We start from the raw sequence: 23620 nt of genomic DNA, 5'->3' as shown, positions 1-23620 counted from the left end.
CAGAGGTCAGAGAGCGGTTGAATATAGTGGTGAGGTGGGAGATGACCATTGGGGAGAGGGATCGGAGGAGTTGTGAGGGGAACGGGTCGCTAGCGCAGCTTGTGAGGCGAGCAGAAGAAAGCAATCTGGAGACTTTTTCCTCTGTCCTTGGCCTGAGTACAGACAGTGAGCAGGAGCCAGATACAGTACTGATAAGACTAGGGTCGGGGCTAGTCTGAGATTGGGAGAAAATTTCCTGGCGGATGTCATCAACTTTCTTTTAGAAGTAGGCAGCCAGCTCTTTAGCACTAAGATCCGTCACAGGGGGCTGTAGTTTAGCGCCGAGAAGGGAGTGAAAGGTATCGAAGAGACGTTTAGGGTTGTGCGATAGTGAGGAGACGAGAGAGGTGAAGTACACTTGTTTGGCATGGTGGAGGGCGAGGTCTGCGGACATTTGCAACTTTCTCCACAGCCGTTCAGCACATCTATAACACCGCTGGATGGAGCGTGTTTGAGGTGTGAGCCAGGGTTGCCGAGGTCTGCATCGGATGGCCTCCTCATCCAGTGCATGTTCAAGAGTGGCATTGTAATGTGTGGCAGCCAGGTTGGGGCAGGAGAGGAAAAAGATGCAAGTAGTCTAATTACCGATATAGGCCTCTTGCACACAGGCAGGAATTCTGCGGCGGGATTTCCCGTAGAATTTCCGCCCGTGCCTGCTGCCATAGGATTGCATTAGCTAATATAATCCTATGCAGACAGCCGCGATTTAACCGGGTGAAAACTCGCGCAGTAAACAATTCGCGGCATGTCCTATTTCTGTGCCAGCCTTGCAGGGGCCCACACAGAAATGACCCTGCTGATGCGCCGGCTCTGCACTGTGCATCTGCGGCTGTACGCCAGCCGGCACATCGCTGTGCAGAGAGAGAAGACGACGGACGGGTGAGTATAGGGTCAATACTGGGGCACCCGACCCGGCTGCGTGCAGGCGGCCATATTCCTTATCATGTAGTAATACAGAATAATTTATTACACATTTTTTTGCACACAAAATAGAATAGAAAAACAAACAGAGAGGGAGTTTTACACTTTCTATGCTTTATGATGGAAAAGGTTATGCTGTGATTATTATCGCTGCCTGCTGAGAAATACACAATGTATGAAATGCCAAAGGGAGTGGAGGAGATTTCAGACTAAGAAGAGCAGTGATCATATCAGATAAGCATGCAATTGCTGAAGTCATAAGCCAAAATAAATATGTGCCATGAACAAGAATTACTGTGTTGCATAATCACTGCTCAGCCAGAACATTAATACCTCTAATCTAATGTTTTGTAGCTCCAGTGTGCTGACAAATGAGCTCTATTCTGTTGCGGTATTGACTCTACAAACCTCTGAAAGTGTCCTGTAGTATCCGGAGGGAAGTAGTTAGCAGCAGATCCTTTAACCCCTTGAGTGGCGGGTTTCCTACCACCCTGTCGTGCCCACCAGGGCAGGTTTTTTAAAATGGTCTAATCATTGAATTTCAACTAATTTTGCAGTTGCGTCTCAAGAGCCATAACTTTTTCATTTTTCCATTGACATGGCCATATGAGGGCTTGTTTTTTGCGGGACAAGTTGTGATTTTTTAAACAGGGGGGAGGAAAAAAAGAAATGGGGAAAAAAGAAAAAAAGGGGCCATGTTATTAAGGGGTTAAATAATGCATTAACTTCCTTCTCTGGGTCATTACGACGCATGGATACCACATGTGTGATTGTATTTTTGATTTTTTTACAAAGTAAAGGGAGACAAGTGTTTTTATTATTTTTTTTATAATTTTTTAACTTTTTTTTTAATTTATTTATTTATTTTTTGTCCCTTTAGGGGACTTCCACAGGGACCCATCAGGACCCCTGATCACATTCCGGGGGTCCGATGGTGACAGCCCTTTACATGCTGCAGTGACAGCCCTTTACATGCTGCAGTCACATAGACTGCAGCATGTAAAGGGTTAACACAGCAGAGATGGGAGGTTTTCTCTGATCTCTGCTGTAAGAGCTAGTACCTAGCTGTCCTCTGACAGCTAACAACCAGCTCTCCCTGCCACAGAGACCATCGGCTGGCTTCTGACAAGCCGATGGTCTCTATGGCAACCTGTAAACAAAGCAGGAGGTTGCCGGCATGTCGGCAATATCTTCTGCTGGTTTTTCAAAGCCCTTGCTTTGTTCTCTGTGGGACTGTGCAGGCAGAGCACAATGTCACAGCTTGTGGCATTGTGCTCTGCAGCTCCCATAGTGATACATAGCCCGGAAATCTTCCGGGCTATGTTGCTATGAGCAGTGGAGCTCGTCCCGGAAAATTTCCGGGCGTGCCACTCAAGGGGTTAAATCCTGTAAATTGTGAGGTGCGGCCTCCGTGGATCCAACTTGTTTCCCAGCACATACCATACATGGCCATCAGATTTGGGGAAGTCAACATGAAGGAAGAGCATGGTGGCTCAGTCATTAACACTGTTGCTATGCAGTCCTCGAATTATAGTTTCAAATCTGACCAAGGGCAACATCTTATGCAGTTTTTCAAAGTCCATGCAAATGCTGTCCTTGTGAGAGTTGAACCTAGGAATCCAGTGCTGCAGGGCAACAGTGCTAACCACTGAGCCACATACACTACCATCGTGCCCTAGGGGAAGCTCAAAATCTTGCTGTGATGCAGAAGGGCAACTTTCAGTGTTTGCTCATCCCTACCGGGCTGCACAAGAAAACAGATCTTTTTTTAATGCGGTGAGATGGAAACAGAAGGAAATCATTCTGTCTGAAACCCAATATACAGTGACCCAAAATATGTTAATATCACTTTCCTTAAAGGGGTTGTCCCGCGAAAGCAAGTGGGGTTATACACTTCTGTATGGCCATATTAATGCACTTTGTAATGTACATCGTGCATTAATTATGAGCCATACAGAAGTTATTCACTTACCTGTTCCGTTGCTAGCGTCCTCGTCTCCATGGTGCCGTCTAATTTCAGCGTCTAATCGCCCGATTAGACGCGCTTGCAGTCCGGTCTTCTCCCTGGTGAATGGGGCCGCTCGTGCCGGAGAGCTGGTCCTCGTAGCTCCGCCCCGTCACGTGTGCTGGTTCCAGCCAATCAGGAGGCTGGAATCGGCAATGGACCGCACAGAGCCCACGGTGCACCATGGGAGAAGACCCGCGGTGCATCGTGGGTGAAGATCCCAGCGGCCATCTTGCTAAGTTAAGGAAGAAGTCGCCGCAGCGCGGGGATTCGGGTAAGTACTAAACGTTTTTTTTTTTTAACACATGCATTGGGTTTGTCTCGCGCCGAACGGGGGGCCTATTGAAAAAAAAAAAAAAACGTTTCGGCGCGGGACAACCCCTTTAAGGCAATTTAAAACACAGATATATTGCTTAAACGGTTGAGCGACTGAACGAATTGACATTTTTGCATAAAATTACACATACAAATAATGACTCTATTTCCCCCATTAGCTAAAGTAAACTTTAGTAGAAGTAGAACTAGCTGTTTGTACAGGTGAGTGGGTGTTTATGCAAGGGCTTATCTAGCCAGCAGGATTCCATGGTCTTCTCCCATGTGTTTTTGTGAAGGATTATCTGACTTGAAGGATTCCACTGTCTTCTCTGGACAAAGTTAACAATGTTCTAATTGTGTATGCAAGGCACACACACAATGAGTACATTGCCTAGCTGTAAAGTCTCTCAAAATACTGAACAATTTCCATTCAAATTAAGCAAATTTAAATCAGCTTGAGGACTATTTTTATACCAGATAAAAAACAGCACTAAACGACAGGTGAAGGAATAGCGCACGACTGCACGCTTTCATATGTAAACTATTATCACGGCTTCAACACATTTTAAGCGATAAGCGTTACATGTAAAAGACCCTTTACTTAAAGCAGAACGGAGAGTTCAATCGACCCCCTTTCCTCCTCACTGTGGGCTTACTGCACCCCGCACAGTGAGGAGGTGGTTGAATAGAGCGAATGCCATGCTTGCGCAGTGGAACTACATTTATTTTCATTCGGACTGGCAGAGATGAGCACTTGTACTCGTTTATTTCCATCAGCCCCACTAAAATGAATGAATTAGCACAGAAGTTGTGCAATCACTCCTTTCAATATGATCTTACTGCACTGCAGCGACCCCACACTGACGAGAACAGGGGGACAGGGGACCACCGATCCTGGAAGAGACTCCCACCGATCAGACTTTTATCACCTATCCTGTAGATAGCTGACAAAGAGTTGTGTTTGATACAATCCCTTTAATCAGAGGAGTCTCTTGATTCAAGTTCTTCCTTCTACTTCTGGTCTTGTGTAAATTAAATGTGAATGGTTGCAGACATACTGCATCATTGAGAATTCATTAGTGTCAAATTCTTTTGTAATTTGGCTGGTACACTAATGGGAACTGTACATGCATTGACATACTTAAAATGCACAAACATAAAAGTGTCTTTGAACACCAACTACCAATTCTTACCGGGTTTAAACTCTTGATCAAAGTTCTACAGTATATTTAGTCCCAACTGTAATTGAAGATTGAAAGCCTTGTTTGATTTGCATAGCAAACACAGGGATTTGAGGAAAGGATTAGGTAAGTGTCAGGTATTCAACATCGGGCTATAACATGCATTCTAATTAGCTCTGCAGACACTAAGTCCCGTTACTACACATAAAAGCCCTAATAATTATTTCTAAGACACAGCCCTGCTCCTTCTCGCAGTAACATGCAGATTAGCCTGTGGAGTGTTTGGTCACACCAATTCACATTTACATTCTAAAAGAACTATTTTATAAAATGTTAATAGATTTATGTAATTTCTCTGTGAAAATTTATCATCAGCTTATGGCTACTATTCATGAAACTAAATCCCTAATTCAGTGCCATTAGTACTGCAATATCCTCTTATTGCAGTTCTAAATGAGAATCCTGCTGATATGTAATTACAGGTAATCAATGTATAAAGCTTCTCGATGGCATTTGTGAATTAGAGAGGTTGTCCATTTTGAGACAGCTGCTTGTAAAGTTTACTTTTTGGGAGTTTTTGGGGATTCCTATGTGGACAAGAGCAATGAATGTGACATGTACACCAGTCAGTGATGTGTTCTACATTAGCAAATGATTTGTTCCCAACAAATTGTTGGGTGATCATTGCTCTTCTACACTGAAACAATATTTATTAAATACACTTTATCGTGCCAACCACTGTGCTAACCTTAATGACCCCAGGCTTGGCCCTAATGAAGCAAACTCTGATAGAGTGCCTCTGTTGGGAAAGAAGTTTCATGTCCTGGGACATTAGGACTTATACAATCCGGGGCATTTATCGTCAACGAATCATAGTAACATAGTATGTTAGGCCAAAAAACAGACATATGTCAAACCAGTTCAGCCTATTACCCCCCCCCCCCCCCCCCCCATGTTGAGGAAGTAAAAAAAAAAAGACAACAACAACGAGGTAGAAGCCAATTTTCCCCACTCAAGGGAAAAAAATTCCTTCCTGACTCCAATATAGCAATCAGATTAATCCCCGGATCAGCGATCCTTCTGAACTTAATAATGATTATAACATATAATATTGCCTGTGGTGACCCATGATATGTAGTTAAAAATACACATCATACTCTCATTTCAAACTGTTACGTGTGCTGCTGAGACATGTTGTACTACTGTGCTTCCAGCAGCACAGCACTCTCAGGGTTAATGATTAAGCTGGCTGGGTGTGGTTCTTCCTGCTAGCCAATCTCCTGGATCTGTGCTCACATATAAACCCAGCTCCTGGTCAGTCTCTGTCTGGTGTTCAGGGTGAGCAGTCATGAATCCTTGTCTGTTGAAGTTTGCTGTGTGATCTGTGTCTTGCTGGTTCATGTCCGTTTGTTTGTTTATTTTCTGTCAGTTTTGTGTCAGCTTGCTGTGTGACCTGCGATCTGTGTCCTGTCCTGTTGCAGCGTTCTGTGTGAACTCTGTCCGGTTCTGCTGGACTCCTGGTTAGTGTAGGGACTAGCAGTATAACCAGGAGCTGTAAAGTGGCCTGCTAGCTTTCACGTTTTGTACAAAATGTCAACTAATACCTGGTATTGATATTCAGCTTCCTATCGGTTACTAGTGGTTGCATTTTGGCTACTGTATGCTGTGTATTTCGGCTCTGTGGGTCCTGTTGTTCAGTCCCTGTCATGTGGTATGTGAATGTGTCCTGTTCTGGTGCGTGGCTCCTAGGATCAGCTAGGGCCCAGATCTGAAGACCGCTGGGCTGCCCTTATTGGGGCAATGTCCCCGCTTAGGTAGGGCCTTGCCATCCTCCTGTGTAGAACAGGGTCAGTTTGCCTGAAAACCGTGTGACCCCGGAGAAACCAGTGTGCGTACCTAGTTCTCCTTTGGTCGCGATCGTGTCGGCCCCGTGCCTAGGTTGCCCACACGGTTGTAACACAAACCTTGGCAAGTATAAAAATGAAAGGGGTAATCCAGACCCCAAAATGTTTTTGAAACTTGCTTATGTTGGTACAAAGACAAAAAGCCATATGCACCTTAACCAATCTGACACTGCTCCCGTTCTGCTGATGTCTGAGCCTCCACTGCTATCAACTTCTACTGAAGCAGCGATGATGGATCAACAAACAGGCGGGACAGATTGAGCTGAACTTATCTGGTAATTGGTTACAATGGGCACAGGTACCTGGTGTCAATGACATCATCATCGCTCTTGAGGGGGTCAGGACAACAAATCAGAGATGAGGTCAACAGACTTTTGCTATATAAAAGAGATGCTATGGATTTTTCATCTGAGGACGGTTTCTCCAACAGGACTAATGGACAGCTTACATATACACTTCCTATAACCAGCCTACCGAGTGTTTGATATTGGCTGTTTAGGTCATTATCTGAGGGGTCTTAACTGCCTCAACATGCTTCTCTTATACCTCAATACTTAGGGTGAATTCACACGAGCGTATATCGGCTTGGTTTTCACGCCGAGCCGATATACGTCGTCCTCGTGTGCAGGTGGGGGGGGGGGGGGGAAGGCTGGAAGAGCCAGGAGCAGGTCCTGAGCTCCCGCCCCCTCTCTGCCTCCTCTCCGCCCCTCTGCACTATTTGCAATGGGGAGAGGCAGGGCGGGGCTAATTCGCGGAACTTAGCCCCACCCTGTCCCGCCTCCTCTCATTGCAAATAGTGCAGAGGGGCGGAGAGGAGGCAGAGAGGGGGCGGGAGCTCAGTTCCTGCTCCCGGCTCTTCCATCCTCCCCCCCCCCCCCTGCAGAGGAGGACGACGTATATCGGCTCGGCGTGAAAACCCGAGCCGATATACGTTCGTGGGAATGCACCCTTAGCTTGTGCTTAGAATTTTTTTTTTCGTATTAACCCTTTCATATGATTTGACGTAAACAAATGTTGGATGGGCGCGGGGTTTGTATGGAATGGGATCGGGAGCCAAACACACTTTATACATGGCGGGTATCACCTGTTGCAGCAGCCACAATCAGAGAAAACTCTGATTACGGCCGTTAGCCATTTAGATGCTGCTGTGAATTCTGACAACGTCATTTAAATGGGTCCGACATTGGTGTTGAGGGCGGACTTCACTATAACCAAAAGCCCTAGTTCTTCCCAGCAAAAACACCCCCACACCATAACAGAACCTCCTCCTAACTTCACTGTTGGGACGATGTAGCGGCATAGAAACCTCTTTTTAGGCAACCGCCATATTGAAGAAGTGCAGCCATCTATCGGAAAATAGTGTACTGTGGTTCATCTGTCCACAACACTTGCTTCTACTCATTTAGAGTCCAAGAATGACGCTGTAAGCACCATCACAGGCACTGCTGTGCATTCACTGCTGTGATGTTGGGCTTGTGTGCAGCCGCTCGTCCATGGTAACCCTTCAATTGCAGATCCCTATGAACTCCTGAGTGAGTGTTTCAGCAGACAATGTGCGCCTTTACAGCTCATACGAGGCTTCGTTATCCTTCTGTCAGTGTATCAGGTCTCCCTGAATGTGTCTACACCGCACACACACCAGATCTTTTTCATTTCGAAATAATATTGCCAATAGTGGACTTTGCAAGGGCCAAAAGTGCTGCAATGTCCTGTACGGATTGGTTGCTCAGGTGACATCCCACCACAAGACCCCGTTGTCAACTCTGAATCTTTTGACATTCAGGTGGTTTCTGTACTGGGATATGCCAGTGTGATACTCTCCTTTAAACCAAACTAGAGATGAGCGAGCACGCTTGTTTAAGGCAGCTACTCGAGTATCGCTCTTCTTGAGTAACTGATTACTCGACCGAGAAAATGCGGGGGGGAAGGGAGGCGGCGGGGGTGAGAGAGAGATCTCTCTCACTCTCCCCCCCGCCGCCCACCCATCCCCGCATTTGCTCGGACGAGTAATCGGTTACTCGAGAAGAGCGATACTCGAGTAGCTGCCTTAAATGAGCGTGCTCGCTCATCTCTATACCTAACACTTACACACCCGATTTGCACATCCCCTTTGTCTAACAGCACAGGATTTTGGGTGTCCCAATACTTTTGTCAAGATAGTGTATAATGGCCAGATATAGTGCTACTCCTCATGGATACACACAGTATCTAAAAAGTCACCTAAAAGGGCAAGTAGGCTTTATTCTGGGCGATTATAGCTAGACCCAATTTATCCAGTGGATTTTTTATGTTGTACTATTTCTGCAGAAGAAACATCTTTTTTGTGTCACCGCATTCCAAAATATGGAGCTTTTTATATTTCCATTTACGGAGCTTCAGGAGGGTTTATTTTTTTGCGGGGCTAGTTGTAGTTTTCATTGATTCCATTTTAATAGTGCATATGATTAACTTGGGGAAGAGAAAGAACAAAAAACAGCAAGTATTTTTTTTCAGCTTTTATTTTTATGGAGTTTTTCATTTTTTTGTCATAATAAAAGGTCTTTGTGAAGAAAAAAAGCTTTCCCTGATTACTTAGAATTTTTTTTTTCAAAAAACCTCTTAGGCCCAGTAGGTAACTTGAACATGTGATCAACTGATCGCTTCCACTGTATAACACACTGCAATACGTCTGGATTTCATTGCATTATGCATGTCAGAATTGCACTGACATGTGGCCTATTAAGTCTTGTCTCTGGGGTTAAACTGGTGGGATCCGTGTTATTGCAGATTTTGGCCATTATAGAGTGGTGTTGGCTCAATAATACAACCGGTAAGTGATGGTGTACACACAGCTCCTGCACTTGCACCATTACTGTGCTCTATTAGTATGGCCGGTTACAGGAGTATTACGGGGTAATGTGTGAAGGGGTTAAAGAGCATTTACATTTAACTAAAAACATCTGTGAATGTTGGATTGTAGTTTGGCTTTTTTCCAGAACTTCCTGCACATTAAATAAAGTGAAACTAGAATAGGACTTGGCTGTACTGGTTCTTAGCAAACTAAGCAGCAGTCAATGTCAAGAACAAGCTGTAAAAGGCAAATACAATTTCAGGGCTTATGAAAAAAGAGATAAAAGATTGCATTTTCTGTCCTTCTATAAATCCCTTTTAAGGTCTCATCTTGAATTTGAAGTTGCATTTTGAGAGCCAACACTGTAAAAATAATATAGGAGAGAGAATGCAAAGGAAGGTGACTAGACTAATAAGCGGATAGGAGGACTCTAAGTAGGAGATTGGAAAAGCTTCAACTTTGTATGGATAAATATAAGGTCAATACAAAGAACTGACACGGATGTTATTTATTCCCTCCAAAACCAGACGGACGCAGCGCCAAAGACAAAATCCAAATTGAAGTCTCAAGATAAGCTGGAGTTAATGCAGAGAGCGGACGGAATGTGGGATCCAGTACAGAGGGCGCAGCTTATAAATGGGAAGACATGAAGTACCTGCAGTGCTTGATAAATGCAGAGGCAGAGATCCGGTCAGGCTACAGAGGGGTCAAAAGAGTATCATAGTCCGCCCAAACAAGCCGAGTACAGGATATACACCGCTATCGTTGGATTTAACCATTAGAGACCGCCGTATGCCTTTTGAAGGACTTCACTAATGGACACCTGCACATACATCTTTTTAAGGCGGTGGCTTGGCTGACTACTGACAGCCAGGCTCATGCTCTAACAGCCAGGAGTGGAGAAATCTCAAATCCTGGCAGTTTAACCCCCTACATGCCACAATCATTAGCGACTGCAGCATGTAAGCAGATGACGGGGGAGCTCAGTCCTTCTGTCACCCATCTGCACCATGCGCAAAGTGCCAATAGGTTCCCATGGCAACCAATAGCCTGCCAAAGGCCTCCATGTCTGCCATGTAACTCAGCCTATTAGGCCCCGCTTCCTATGAAATCTTTTAAGCTGCTATCATAGGCATTGTAGAATGTAGTACATAAGTAATGCAGTGTACTATTCTAGTGTTCGAGCAATCGCATCTTCAAGTCCCCGTCAGAGACTAAAAAAACAGTGTCAAAAAATCCATTTAAGCGTAATTTAAAGTAAAAAGGCCAGTTTACAAAAATATGCTTTTTTTGACAAAAAAAAGCCTTTAACCTCTTCCCGCCACAGAGCATACGTGTACATCCCGGCAGTGGGGTACTTAACACAACAGGACGTACAGTTACACCCTGGGGATAGTGCATAGTCAGAAGAGACCTGCAACAGCGGGAGTGCATCGGGATAGCGACTTACCCCTTACATGCCGCGATCTATGTAGATCGTGGCATGTAAAGGTCTCACATAGGGAGGGTGCTCTCTCTGTGACGTCATCGGACCCCTGCGATCTAATCGTGGAGGACCGAAGGGTTGCCATTGTCTATGATTTCTAATACAAGTAATGAGGCATTGCAGGACAGTCGTTGTGCAATGCTTTATCATAGCGATCATAGAAGCTATGGTACAAATCCCCAACAGGGATATAAAAAGTGTAAAAAGAAGTTAAAAATAGTGTAAAAAACTGAAAATATTAAAAAAAAGTATTAAAAAATCCCTTCTTTGTGTTTTTTTCCTGTTCATATAAAAAAAAAATCCCACATATTTGGTACAGTCGTATCCGTAACGATTCATACAGCAAATGGCCGTATGAAGGCTTGTTTTATGCGTGGCAAACTGTAGTTTTTATTGGTGCCACTTTTGGATACATAGACTATATTAAAAAACTTCTAGAATTTTTTTTATGATAGCAAGGAAAGAAAACACATCAATTCTTCCGTTGTTTTTTTTCTTGTTGTTTTTTTTTTATAGCATTAATCATGCAGCACAAATGACACAATAAATTTTTTTCTGGGGGTCGGTACAATTACAACGATAGGAACATTTTTCTTTTTTAATTTTAGTTTTTTCCACTGTTCCGCAATAAAAAACCCTTTTTTTGGATATCATGATTTTTTTTTAAATCGCTGCATTCAAAGTCCTCAAACTTTTTTATTTTTCCATGGCCGGCTTATTTTTTGCCAGATGAGTGGTAGTTTTTATTGGTACCATTTTCTTGGGAGGCAAAAATGAAAAAAATAAGCTTTTTGTCTCAGTTTTTTAGTTTTTTTTTTTTACGCTTTTTGCCATGCAGGATAAAAAGAATGTTCAATTTATTGTACAGTACAACGGTGCCAAATATATGGGACTTTGATTTTTTTTTTTTTAATGTTATGCCAATATGGGAAAAAGCTGAAAAAGGGGCTTTTTTTTACATTTTTCCTTTTTTTACATTATTTTTATACATTTTTTATGTCCCTATAGGGGACTTGTACAATTGCACCTATGATCGTTATGATAAGGAATTGCAGGACTTCTGTCCTGCAATGCCTTATCGCTTTTATTAGCGATCATGGGCACTGGCAATGCAGGACGCCTGTATTTGGCGTCCTCTGTTGCCATGGCAACCCATCGGGATATCCGCAATTACATCTCAAGAGTCCGGTGTCCTCACAGAGGGAGCGCGCTCCCTCTGTGAACCCTTTACATGCCACGATCTGCATAGATTGCAGCAGGGAAAGGATTAACAGCGGGGGTCGCTGTCCTGATGCACCCCCACTGTTGCTGGGGAAGGTCCGCTATCAGTGACAGCCAGCTCCAGCTGCCGGATAACGCGGTATCTCTTCTGATCTCGCGCTATCCCAAGTGCATAAGTCTATGTCCTGCTGCGTTAAGTACCTCTCTGCCAGGACATACATTTATGCCCTGTGGCGGAAAAGGAATAAAATAACAAAAAAAAAAAATTTAAAAAGCAACACGTAATGGGTATTACCACAGTCATAACGACCCAAACAATGAAAAGATTTTTTATTTATCTAGCATGGTGGATGTCGTGAAAATACTTTAAAAAGAAAAATGCCAGAATTGCCATTTTTCTTTTTTTTGCCTCTCAAAAAATGCAACAAAAAGCAATCGAAAAGTCCCGCGTGCCTTAAACTGGTACCAATATACACTACAGCTCTTCCCACAAGAAACAGACCCCCACAGTGCTCCATCGCTGGAAAAACAAAAATGCTACGGCCCTTGTACCAGCTTCACAAGGGTGCATCTGTGCAGGCAAAATTTGCGAATGTAATACGTAGAGAACAGAACCCATTGGGTTTATTCACTGTTCTGCATATTTCCGCACAAAGGATCCCCATAAAAGTAAACGGGGGGGGGGAGGGGTGATGCGCAAATGCACGTGCAATACACAAAGATACGTTAAACACTGCGTTATTCCGCTGGAAAAAGAACACATCTGGAGATCACTGAGACTAATTAGTCATTTCAATCGGTGCACCTTTGTTTACCGCACGCAAATGTTCATGTTTGTTTACCACACGCAAAAAGCATAATTCATTCTGCAAAAGCGGTGCGCTCGCTCACTCACGCACATATACGCATACACCCGTGTGAAGCTGGCTTTAGAACGCGGTGATGCAGGTTTTCTTTAAAAACGTGTTTTTATTGTGTAAAGTAGGAAAAATAAAAAATCTTTATAAACTTGGTATCGCAGTAATCGTGCCGCTCAGATAAGAAAGTTATTATGTGATTTTTATACCAAATAGTGAGCATTGTAAAACAAAACCCAAAACCAATGGAGGAATTTCTGCACCTTTTTTCCATCTCCCTCCCAAAAAAATGTAACAAAAGTTCTACAGCACATTATATGCAACCCCATTAAAAAATACACCTCGTCCCCAAACAGGACTCTTGCAATTGTGTCCGGCACAGAAGATGAGGGTTTTGTGTTTGCAACCATCATTTCATGAACACAGCAGTACAGAATCATCCAGATCGGGTATTTCTTACCCGTGACGTTTTTGTTTACAAGCAAGTAAAGCTACAGATATACTTTTTAGAAGTGACAGACTGCCACCTGCTGGTCAAATAATAGAAATGTTATCAATGCTCATAAGTAAATCCTCCTGTATCAGCATTGGTAAGTACAAGGATGACATGTAGATTATTGGCATTTCTGGCATTTCTGAGACCAAATATTTAGATCAAGGCTGTAACTTTGATGGACTTAGAATTAACAGCAGCACATTAATCTATTCACAACTGTGATACCCCGTTAGGGTTCAGTCAGACCAGCAAATTTTTCATGGAATGTAGGCGTGAGAAAAAAAGAAGAAATATTAAAATCACACATTGCATGTAGTAAAGAAATGGTGTGACCGGCTGCATTGGATCTCACAGGTCCTATCTTTTGCAGGTGCAAATTTTAACTAAAAACCGCATGTGACCGCTTACATTGGAAAGCATTGGTTCTTTTAGATGCAAATCGCAAGCGCATCTAACATGCGTGCACAAAAACGCTCGTCTGACTGAGCCCTTAGCACGGGCTCATACAAGCGTAATTAAATCGTGTATTATGCACACGTAATACGCGGTGAATGGAGTCAACGAAAGCACATTGGTTTTAATTGATTCATTCACACTCGTATATATTCATTGTGTATAATACGAGCGTAAAACCAACAAAAAAAACAGAGGATCACTTTTAGGATAGTCAGGATATCCTTCCGGGGTCTTATCTCCTGATATGGTCCTCCATCAGCTAGATTCAGAGTGTTCAATCCATTTGTAGAGTAACCCTGTGAGCGCTTCGGCTGAAAAATTGAAGTGTTGATAAATGAATAATAGACATTTTTTCAAATCCGTAATCCAAGGACACTGACATGTCAATCGCTGACGATTAGCTGATTTCCAGTCCAGCTGTCAGTACAACAGCACTGTTCATATTGCAGTGGCACAGTTTGGTACTGCAGGCACAGCTCCCGTTGAATTCCATGCCCTGAAGATAGCTCATCAATAGGGAAATTTCCAAAATCCCTGACAAAGTCCTTTAAACTAGGTGGCATAGCCATTGTGTTGGGTAATCAGGGTCTCACCAGTTGACTAGGCAAATATATGGATCATATACCAGTTTGTGTATCTTTCATCTAAAGACATGTTATATATTTTTTAAAAAGGTAAAAAAAAAAACTTGATGTACCCGACAATTGTCTCCCCGTAAGCATTTATCTTAACCCTTTCCAATCCACTGTCTGACCTCTGAAGACATTAGGATTTAAGGCTGTACAGCTCCGATGTTGGAAGACATCCATCGGGGTTCTCTTACTGTATATTGCCAGCCTCTCTGCTGTCGGAGCCTATCCAATGTGTCACCTCATGCAGTACTGGCTTTAGCCAGCATATAGCGCCGTTGTATAACGGCAGAAAAAGAGTAAGCCCCCTAGGAAAACCAGGATACAAATTGGATTGGAAAGGGTTAAGTCTCTACACATTCTCCTCATCACAAACGACTGGCTGCAGTGGTCTATGATTTAGAAAAAAGAAGAGGTCTTGGGTTTGCACATCAAAATAAATTTAGAGTTGTGAGGCTTTCGCTCATTCGCCGACCTAATCATTTCTCATTTGATGGCCAACACTCCCCCTGGGTCCGGACAATGATGGGCTCATCTTGTGTCCTACTGCATACCTGCCTACATCTTGGGTAGCTGGAAGAGAACATGCACAGCCACTAGTACGACCAATTTGTTGCCATGTGGCTGCAATATAAAGTTGATGCCCCATTCAGTAAATTGGTCTCATTTTAAGGACTGGTTGAATACAAAGGATCTGAATTTACGGGCAGTTTTTGGGCCTCCAAATGACTAGGGAAGGAAAAGACCAATTACAGCACATACTGAAAACCTACTACAGGCAATTCCCTTTTACTAGCCCTTCCCTTTTACTAGCCCAAAGCCAACACAGGCAAGCACCTATTCTAGGAATGCTGGTTGGACAATTTCTTCATTTATGAAGGAAATGCTCTGAGGATGAGATGTTCCTCCAAGAGGAACTTAGGCTGCCTTCACACTGGTTAGAAAATCATGCGAGATTTGTGCGTTGCGAGACACACAAATCAGAAACCTATTCTATTGAATGAGTTCATTCACATGTGCGATGTTTTTCCTGCACGGTATCATATTGAGATGTGATGCTACGCAGGAAACACATCGCAGCATGTCCGTTCTTTTTGCGATATTGCCCATTGTTTTCAATGGGGTGGGTGGCAGCAGCGCCGGCCCTATTGAAAACAGTGTGAGAACAGCGCTATCCCCTACCACGGCTGTGACAGCCACAGCGGGGATAAAGGGAACCCCAGCAGGGATGGGAGGCTGTTTCCATGTGAAAACGCCTTACATCCAGGGGTTTTTAGGATTGCGAGGGCGATATTGGTCCGTGAATCACAGCCCGGTATCATCCTCACCAGTGTGAAGGAGCCCTTAGAGATCTTACTGCTCATTTTACCTGATGTAACTAGAACAAAATGTCTATCCAGATGTGTTTATGGACAGAATAGCAGGGATCTTCTACCCATCTGTTCATAAATCAAAAATTAGCCCTACATGGAACAGTAATAAGCCAAAAAGGAAAATAACCGTGTACATTTATGGCTAAATATGGCAAACACTGGACAACTTGTAGAGAAAAACTTGCCTCATTGTGTCCTCGGTGAAGAGATACGATCTCTTGTGGGAGATTGCCCAAGCATTGTAGATAAAAGGTCAGCCAGCTTATTCCCGGTTAGTCACTGCATGCATTTACAGGAGACGATTATCAGTCTGCGACTGATCCCTGAGCTGCAGTGCCTGCGACATCCTGTAGACATGATGGGGCAGCCTATAAGCGTGACATCACAGTGGAGACCCGGAGCAGCGGTGTGGGACACAGCGGGGAGTATCTTTTTGGTTGTTGGTCTAGCAAATGTCTGTGTTTAAAGCTCTACAGACACTCTGTAACAAATACTTGTACTCCCCATGAAATAACAATGGAATATTACCATTTATCATGTTTCATACAGTCTGTCACTGATAGTACTGATTGCATAGTGTCAGACTGTGTAAAAATATTCTGCATTGACAAGCGGATGGTAACACCCAGTTGCCAGTTTATTCATATATTTCCAGGAGGCATTACAGAAGGTCAGCACAGTGTAAAGGAAGGTACTCCAGAAATAGTAATTTTATTGGGAATGACAGCATTTACTAAAACAAATGTCCTCTTTAATGCACGAGTCATGGAGTGCAAGACACTTCACAACATCGCCTGCGTCCGATATTATCTATATAACCCATACTAAATATCAGAACAAAAACGACTCAACTTACCTAGATGGTTTCCTCCGTTCTCCACCACCTCATTGACCCGTCTTGCTATTTTGGCTACTTCTTCTGCCATTCTTTTCGCATTCAGTCTCAGCTGTTCCTCCAGCGCTTACCTATAGCAATTACAGAATTGATTCATTTGGAGTGGTGTAGAAATAATGTACAACAATGACAAAGCAGGGAAAGAAAACCGTTCTAGACATGGTTTTGTGTGGTATGGTTTTGTGTGGTATCCTTAACTTTCCATACTCATGAAACTGGAAGTGCATGATATGTACAAAACAGTGACCCTATAAAACGTGTGTCATTGGGACTTGTTACAACGTATTACACCCCCAGAACGCCCTCAGCGCTCATAGCGGCCGCCCCCCCCGGAGCGCCCTCAGCGCTGATAGCGGCCGCCCCCCCCGGAGCGCCCTCAGCGCTGATAGCGGCCGCCCCCCCCCGGAGCGCCCTCAGCGCTCATAGCGGCCGCCCCCCCCGGAGCGCCCTCAGCGCTCATAGCGGCCGCCCCCCCCGGAGCGCCCTCAGCGCTCATAGCGGCCGCCCCCCCCCGGAGCGCCCTCAGCGCTCATAGCGGTCGCGCCCTCAGCACTCATAGCGGCCGCCCCCCCGGAGCGCCCTCAGCGCTCATAGCGGCCGCCCCCCCGGAGCGCCTTCAGCGCTCATAGCGGCCGCCCCCCCCCCCCCCCCCGGAGCGCCTTCAGCACTCATAGCGGCCGCCCCCCCCCCCCCGGAGCGCCTTCAGCGCTCATAGCGGCCGCCCCCCCCCCCCCCGGAGCGCCTTCAGCGCTCATAGCGGCCGCCCCCCCCCCCCCGGAGCGCCTTCAGCGCTCATAGCGGCAGGCCCCCCCCCCCGGAGCGCCTTCAGCGCTCATAGCGGCCGCCCCCCCCCCCCCCCCCGGAGCGCCTTCAGCGCTCATAGCGGCCGCCCCCCCCCCCCCCCCGGAGCGCCTTCAGCGCTCATAGCGGCCGCCCCCCCCCCGGAGCGCCTTCAGCGCACATAGCGGAGCGGCCACCCCCCGAGCGGCTTCAGCGCTCATAGCGGCCACCCCCCCGAGCGGCTTCAGCGGTTATAGCGACCACCCCCGGAGCGGCTTCAACGGTTATAGCGACCACCCCCGGAGCGGCTTAAACGGTTATAGCGACCACCCCGGGAGCGGCTTCAGCGGTTATAGCGACCACCCCGGGAGCGGCTTCAACGGTTATAGCCCTTTACAGATATAGATTAAAATATAATGACTTTTATTGAAAATTTCTAAAATTGTGGGCTCACATATAACACTTATAGACAATACGTAAAAAGGACAGGTAACATATAGGCAAAGAATAGGCCCTTATGGATATATGTAAGACAACGTATCTCTCGGATAGATTTTTAGAGATAGCTGCCGCTCATACAAATGAGAGAGGATAGAACTCCAGAAGGTGAAAGAGTGATATCCACGTCTAAGGATTATTTGCACTTAGATGTTGATATGGAACAGGAATTGGTACCTGTACTAGGGCACAGTATTCTTATGTGTACTCTTGTTGCTAGAGCACTTTTTTAATGACTTCCCATTGGTAGCACAGTTATTGTGTATACAGGTGCTAAACACATGGGCTCATTGTGTGTCAGTGATGCTGACCAGAACGTTTCGGAAAGCTCGCTCGACGCGTTTCCCTACCCATGTAGGGGGCAGTTCCTCAGGAGCGCGGGTAATTATTGCCCGAAAAGTACGTAAAGACAATAGAGCAACAGGATTAGTGCGTCAGGACATAGTCCTGCTGCAGTTTGATACTGCTAAGGTGATGCCACCTGTTCGATAGTCACCTCTTCTTGCTTGTCACTTCCCGTGCGCATGCGTTGGGCACAACCGCCGAGCGAAGCAAGGGAGATGCGGCCGTAAGAGAAGAGAAGACCTTCCCGGCCCGCTGCGGGTGAGTAAATGCTTTTAAATTCCTATTTTAGGTCTCCCGCGGATCCGGACGGCTTCCATAGGCTTCAATAGAAGCCCGCGGGAGCCGTCCCCGCGGGAGACCCGCATGAAAATGGAGCATGGTCCAGATTTTTTCATGCTCCATTTTTTTTTAAATCACTTTTATTGACGATCCGCGGGTATTTATCTACCCGCGGGTGGTCAATGCATCCCTATGGGGTGCGGATCCGTGGGCAGGAGAAGAGTTAAAATCCGCTGCGGATTTTAATTCTTATTTTGCCCGTGGACATGAGCCCTTAATCAGGCTTAGTCACCGGCTACTACGGCAGGGCCAGGTGATACCCTCCTAGAGATTTCCTGCAATATCCATTAGGGTACTTGCATTGGTCTGTAGATTTCTGTGACCAGTGTGGATTAATGCAATACCCAGATGGAAATTGTTCTGTCTCTCAGTGTTTGTTAAAGCGAATGCTTCTCCAGGATCTCTGGCCGACCCTTCTCACACAGCTGGTAGTTATCCCGGGTGTGTGATGAGGGCAATGCCTACACAGGTGAAGCTCAGGTAAGTAGCAATATAAGTCTCAGGTAGAGTTAGCTTCAGAGAATATAGGGTTGTTTCGGCTAGACCTGGGGGATAATACCCCATTCAAAGTTCTTTCATAGAGACCAGGAAAGACAGAACCCCTGCAGTGTCAGTCCTAGCTGGATTAGACAGGGGTAAGAGGCAGGGACAGAGCAAGAGAGGTAGCTCCTGCAGCTCTGATGGTGAGCGGCTGCCTCTTACCCCTGTCTAATCCAGCTAGGACTCACACTGCAGGGGTTCTGTCTTTCCTGGTCTCTATGAAAGAACTTTGAATGGGGTATTATCCCCCAGGTCTAGCCGAAACAACCCTATATTCTCTGAAGCTAACTCTGTCTGAGACTTATATTGCTACTTACCTGAGCTTCACCTGTGTAGGCATTGCCCTCATCACACACAGCCGGGATAACTACCAGCTGTGTGAGAAGGGTCGGCCAGAGATCCTGGAGAAGCATTCGCTTTAACAAACACTGAGAGACAGAACAATTTCCATCTGGGTATTGCATTAATCCACACTGGTCACAGAAATCTACAGACCAATGCAAGTACCCTAATGGATATTGCAGGAATTCTCTAGGAGGGTATCACCTGGCCTTGCCGTAGTAGCCGGTGACTAAGCCTGATTAAAGGGCGCCATCTGCTACACGGAAGTGCTATCTGAGGCATTCAAATACTGGCACATACCATATTATATGCCAGATGGGATGAATGACCCTCTCCCTCTCTGAATATTCAAATAGAGAGCCCGATAGCGGTACCAACACTGATACCGCACGGGAAGTGACAAGCAAGAAGAGGTGACTATCGAACAGGTGGCATCACCTTAGCAGTATCAAACTGCAGCAGGACTATGTCCTGACGCACTAATCCTGTTGCTCTATTGTCTTTACGTACTTTTCGGGCAATAATTACCCGTGCTCCTGAGGAACTGCCCCCTACATGGGTAGGGAAACGCGTCGAGCGAGCTTTCCGAAACGTTCTGGTCAGCATCACTGACACACAATGAGCCCATGTGTTTAGCACCTGTATACACAATAACTGTGCTACCAATGGGAAGTCATTAAAAAAGTGCTCTAGCAACAAGAGTACACATAAGAATACTGTGCCCTAGTACAGGCACCAATTCCTGTACCATATCAACATCTAAGTGCAAATAATCCTTAGACGTGGATATCACTCTTTTACCTTCTGGAGTTCTATCCTCTCTCATTTGTATGAGCGGCAGCTATCTCTAAAAATCTATCCGAGAGATACGTTGTCTTACATATATCCATAAGGGCCTATTCTTTGCTTATATGTTACCTGTCCTTTTTACGTATTGTCTATAAGTGTTATATGTGAGCCCACAATTTTAGAAATTTTCAATAAATGTCATTATATTTTAATCTATATCTGTGAAGGGTTTCAGTTAAATTTATATAGATCTCTATACCACTGTGATTTGGCTTAAACGGTTATAGTGACCACCCCGGGAGCGGCTTCAGCGGTTATAGCGACCACCCCGGGAGCGGCTTCAACGGTTATAGCGGCCACCCCCCGGAGCGGCTTCAACGGTTATAGCGGCCACCCCCCGGAGCGGCTTCAACGGTTATAGCGGCCACCCCCCGGAGCGGCTTCAACGGTTATAGCGGCCACCCCCCGGAGCGGCTTCAACGGTTATAGCGGCCACCCCCCGGAGCGGCTTCAACGGTTATAGCGGCCACCCCCCGGAGCGGCTTCAACGGTTATAGCGGCCACCCCCCGGAGCGGCTTCAACGGTTATAGCGACCACCCCCCGGAGCGGCTTCAACGGTTATAGCGACCACCCCCCGGAGCGGCTTCAACGGTTATAGCGACCACCCCCCGGAGCGGCTTCAACGGTTATAGCGACCACCCCCCGGAGCGGCTTCAACGGTTATAGCGACCACCCCCCGGAGCGGCTTCAACGGTTATAGCGACCACCCCCCGGAGCGGCTTCAACGGTTATAGCGACCACCCCCCGGAGCGGCTTCAACGGTTATAGCGACCACCCCCCGGAGCGGCTTCAACGGTTATAGCGACCACCCCCCGGAGCGGCTTCAACGGTTATAGCGACCACCCCCCGGAGCGGCTTCAACGGTTATAGCGACCACCCCCCGGAGCGGCTTCAACGGTTATAGCGACCACCCCCCGGAGCGGCTTCAACGGTTATAGCGACCACCCCCCGGAGCGGCTTCAACGGTTATAGCGACCACCCCCGGGAGCGGCTTCAACGGTTATAGCGGCCACCCCCGGGAGCGGCTTCAACGGTTATAGCGGCCACCCCCGGGAGCGGCTTCAGCGGTTATAGCGGCCACCCCGGGAGCGGCTTCAGCGGTTATAGCGGCCACCCCCCGGAGCGGCTTCAGCGGTTATAGCGGCCACCCCCCCGGAGCGGCTTCAGCGGTTATAGCGGCCACCCCCCCGGAGCGGCTTCAACGGTTATAGCGGCCACCCCCCGGAGCGGCTTCAACGGTTATAGCGGCCACCCCCCGGAGCGGCTTCAACGGTTATAGCGGCCACCCCCCGGAGCGGCTTCAACGGTTATAGCGGCCACCCCCCGGAGCGGCTTCAACGGTTATAGCGGCCACCCCCCGGAGCGGCTTCAACGGTTATAGCGACCACCCCGAAGCGGCTTCAGCGGTTATAGCGACCACCCCGGGAGCGGCTTCAGCGGTTATAGCGACCACCCCGGGAGCGGCTTCAGCGGTTATAGCGACCACCCCGGGAGCGGCTTCAGCGGTTATAGCGACCACCCCGAGAGCGGCTTCAGCGACCACCCCGGGAGCGGCTTCAGCTGTTATAGCGACCACCCCGGGAGCGGCCCCAGTGGTAACAGCGGACACCCCACAGTGGCCCCCAGTGGTAACAGCGACCACCCCACAGTGGCTCCCAGTGGTAACAGCGACCACCCCACAGTGGCTCCCAGTGGTAACAGCGACCACCCCACAGTGGCCCCCAGTGGTAACAGCGACCACCCCACAGTGGCCCCCAGTGGTAACAGCGACCACCCCACAGTGGCCCCCAGTGGTAACAGCGACCACCCCACAGTGGCCCCGTGGTAACAGCGACCACCCCACAGTGGCCCCGTGGTAACAGCGACCACCCCACAGTGGCCCCGTGGTAACAGCGACCACCCCACAGTGGCCCCGTGGTAACAGCGACCACCCCACAGTGGCCCCCAGTGGTAACAGCGACCACCCCACAGTGGCCCCCAGTGGTAACAGCGACCACCCCACAGTGGCCCCCAGTGGTAACAGCGACCACCCCACAGTGGCCCCCAGTGGTAACAGCGACCACCCCACAGTGGCCCCCAGTGGTAACAGCGACCACCCCACAGTGGCCCCCAGTGGTAACAGCGACCACCCCACAGTGGCCCCCAGTGGTAACAGCGACCACCCCACAGTGGCCCCCAGCGGTAACAGCGACCACCCCACAGTGGCCCCCAGCGGTAACAGCGACCACCCCACAGTGGCCCCCAGCGGTAACAGCGACCACCCCACAGTGGCCCCCAGCGGTAACAGCGACCACCCCACAGTGGCCCCTAGCGATAACAGCGACCACCCCACAGTGGCCCCTAGCGGTAACAGCGACCACCCCACAGTGGCCCCTAGCGGTAACAGCGACCACCCCACAGTGGCCCCCAGCGGTAACAGCGACCACCCCACAGTGGCCCCCAGCGGTAACAGCGACCACCCCACAGTGGCCCCCAGCGGTAACAGCGACCACCCCACAGTGGCCCCCAGCGGTAACAGCGACCACCCCACAGTGGCCCCCAGCGGTAACAGCGACCACCCCACAGTGGCCCCCAGCGGTAACAGCGACCACCCCACAGTGGCCCCCAGCGGTAACAGCGACCACCCCACAGTGGCCCCCAGTGGTGATAGGGACACCCCACAGCAAGCCCCAGTAGTAATAGGGACATCCCACAGTGGGCCTCAGTAGTAATAGCGCCCCTTCCCAAGACCCATATACTTACACCCACTCCTCTGATCAGTGCTGTTGTTGGTGCTGATCCCAGTGTGCTGCCAGAAACCTCCTCCACTGCTCTCGTGGAACCAAGTAGGAGACGTCAGGGGAGGAGGATCCCGGCTGCACCCTGACGTCACAGTGTGCACCGGGATCAGCGCCGCTGAGTGAATAGCTTCAGGGGAGCCGCAGCCCCTGCCAGTATTCACTAATGTGGTGAGCGGCCAACGGTGGTGCGTGCCAGCAGGGAGGGCTCTGCGTGCTGCCTCTGGCACACGTGCCATAGGTTCGCCACCACTGCTCTAAGGGATCTAGAACAGGTCTAAGGCTTCTAACGAGGTGGTACATTGCAGACTACTCTACTCTGCATGTCATGGGCAGAGCCTCAGTGCATAGAAGTAACAACCTGAAGAACTGTTGAGAAGTAGATGGTTATTAAATAGGTAATGTTTGATTTATTCTCCTGATAAACCGCTGTGAGGCACAACCCAGAGGAAACGTGTGGGGATTATGTAACAGTCTGAAGTTTTCCCTGACACAGCTAGAATTATTTGACTTTGGCCGCCTGCACACGGGCAGGTCGGAT

General features: G+C 47.6%; 1 protein-coding gene across 2 annotated transcripts in view; it reads right to left on the bottom strand.

The window, feature by feature from the left end:
* LRRC20 (leucine rich repeat containing 20) overlaps nucleotides 1–23620 on the bottom strand; it is a 244459-nt gene that overhangs the window by 201034 nt on the left and 19805 nt on the right. For both annotated transcript variants that reach the window (XM_066600558.1, XM_066600557.1), the window contains exon 2: nucleotides 16570–16679. In XM_066600558.1, the coding sequence (XP_066456655.1) occupies nucleotides 16570–16639 (70 nt within the window). In that variant the 5' untranslated portion in view covers nucleotides 16640–16679. The remainder of the gene's footprint in view (nucleotides 1–16569; nucleotides 16680–23620) is intronic.

The sequence above is a fragment of the Eleutherodactylus coqui genome, chromosome 4, assembly GCF_035609145.1.
Source record: "Eleutherodactylus coqui strain aEleCoq1 chromosome 4, aEleCoq1.hap1, whole genome shotgun sequence".
Taxonomy (NCBI): Eukaryota; Metazoa; Chordata; class Amphibia; order Anura; family Eleutherodactylidae; genus Eleutherodactylus; species Eleutherodactylus coqui.
Note: the sequence above shows the minus strand (reverse complement) of the source record. Positions and strands in the feature narration are given on the sequence as shown.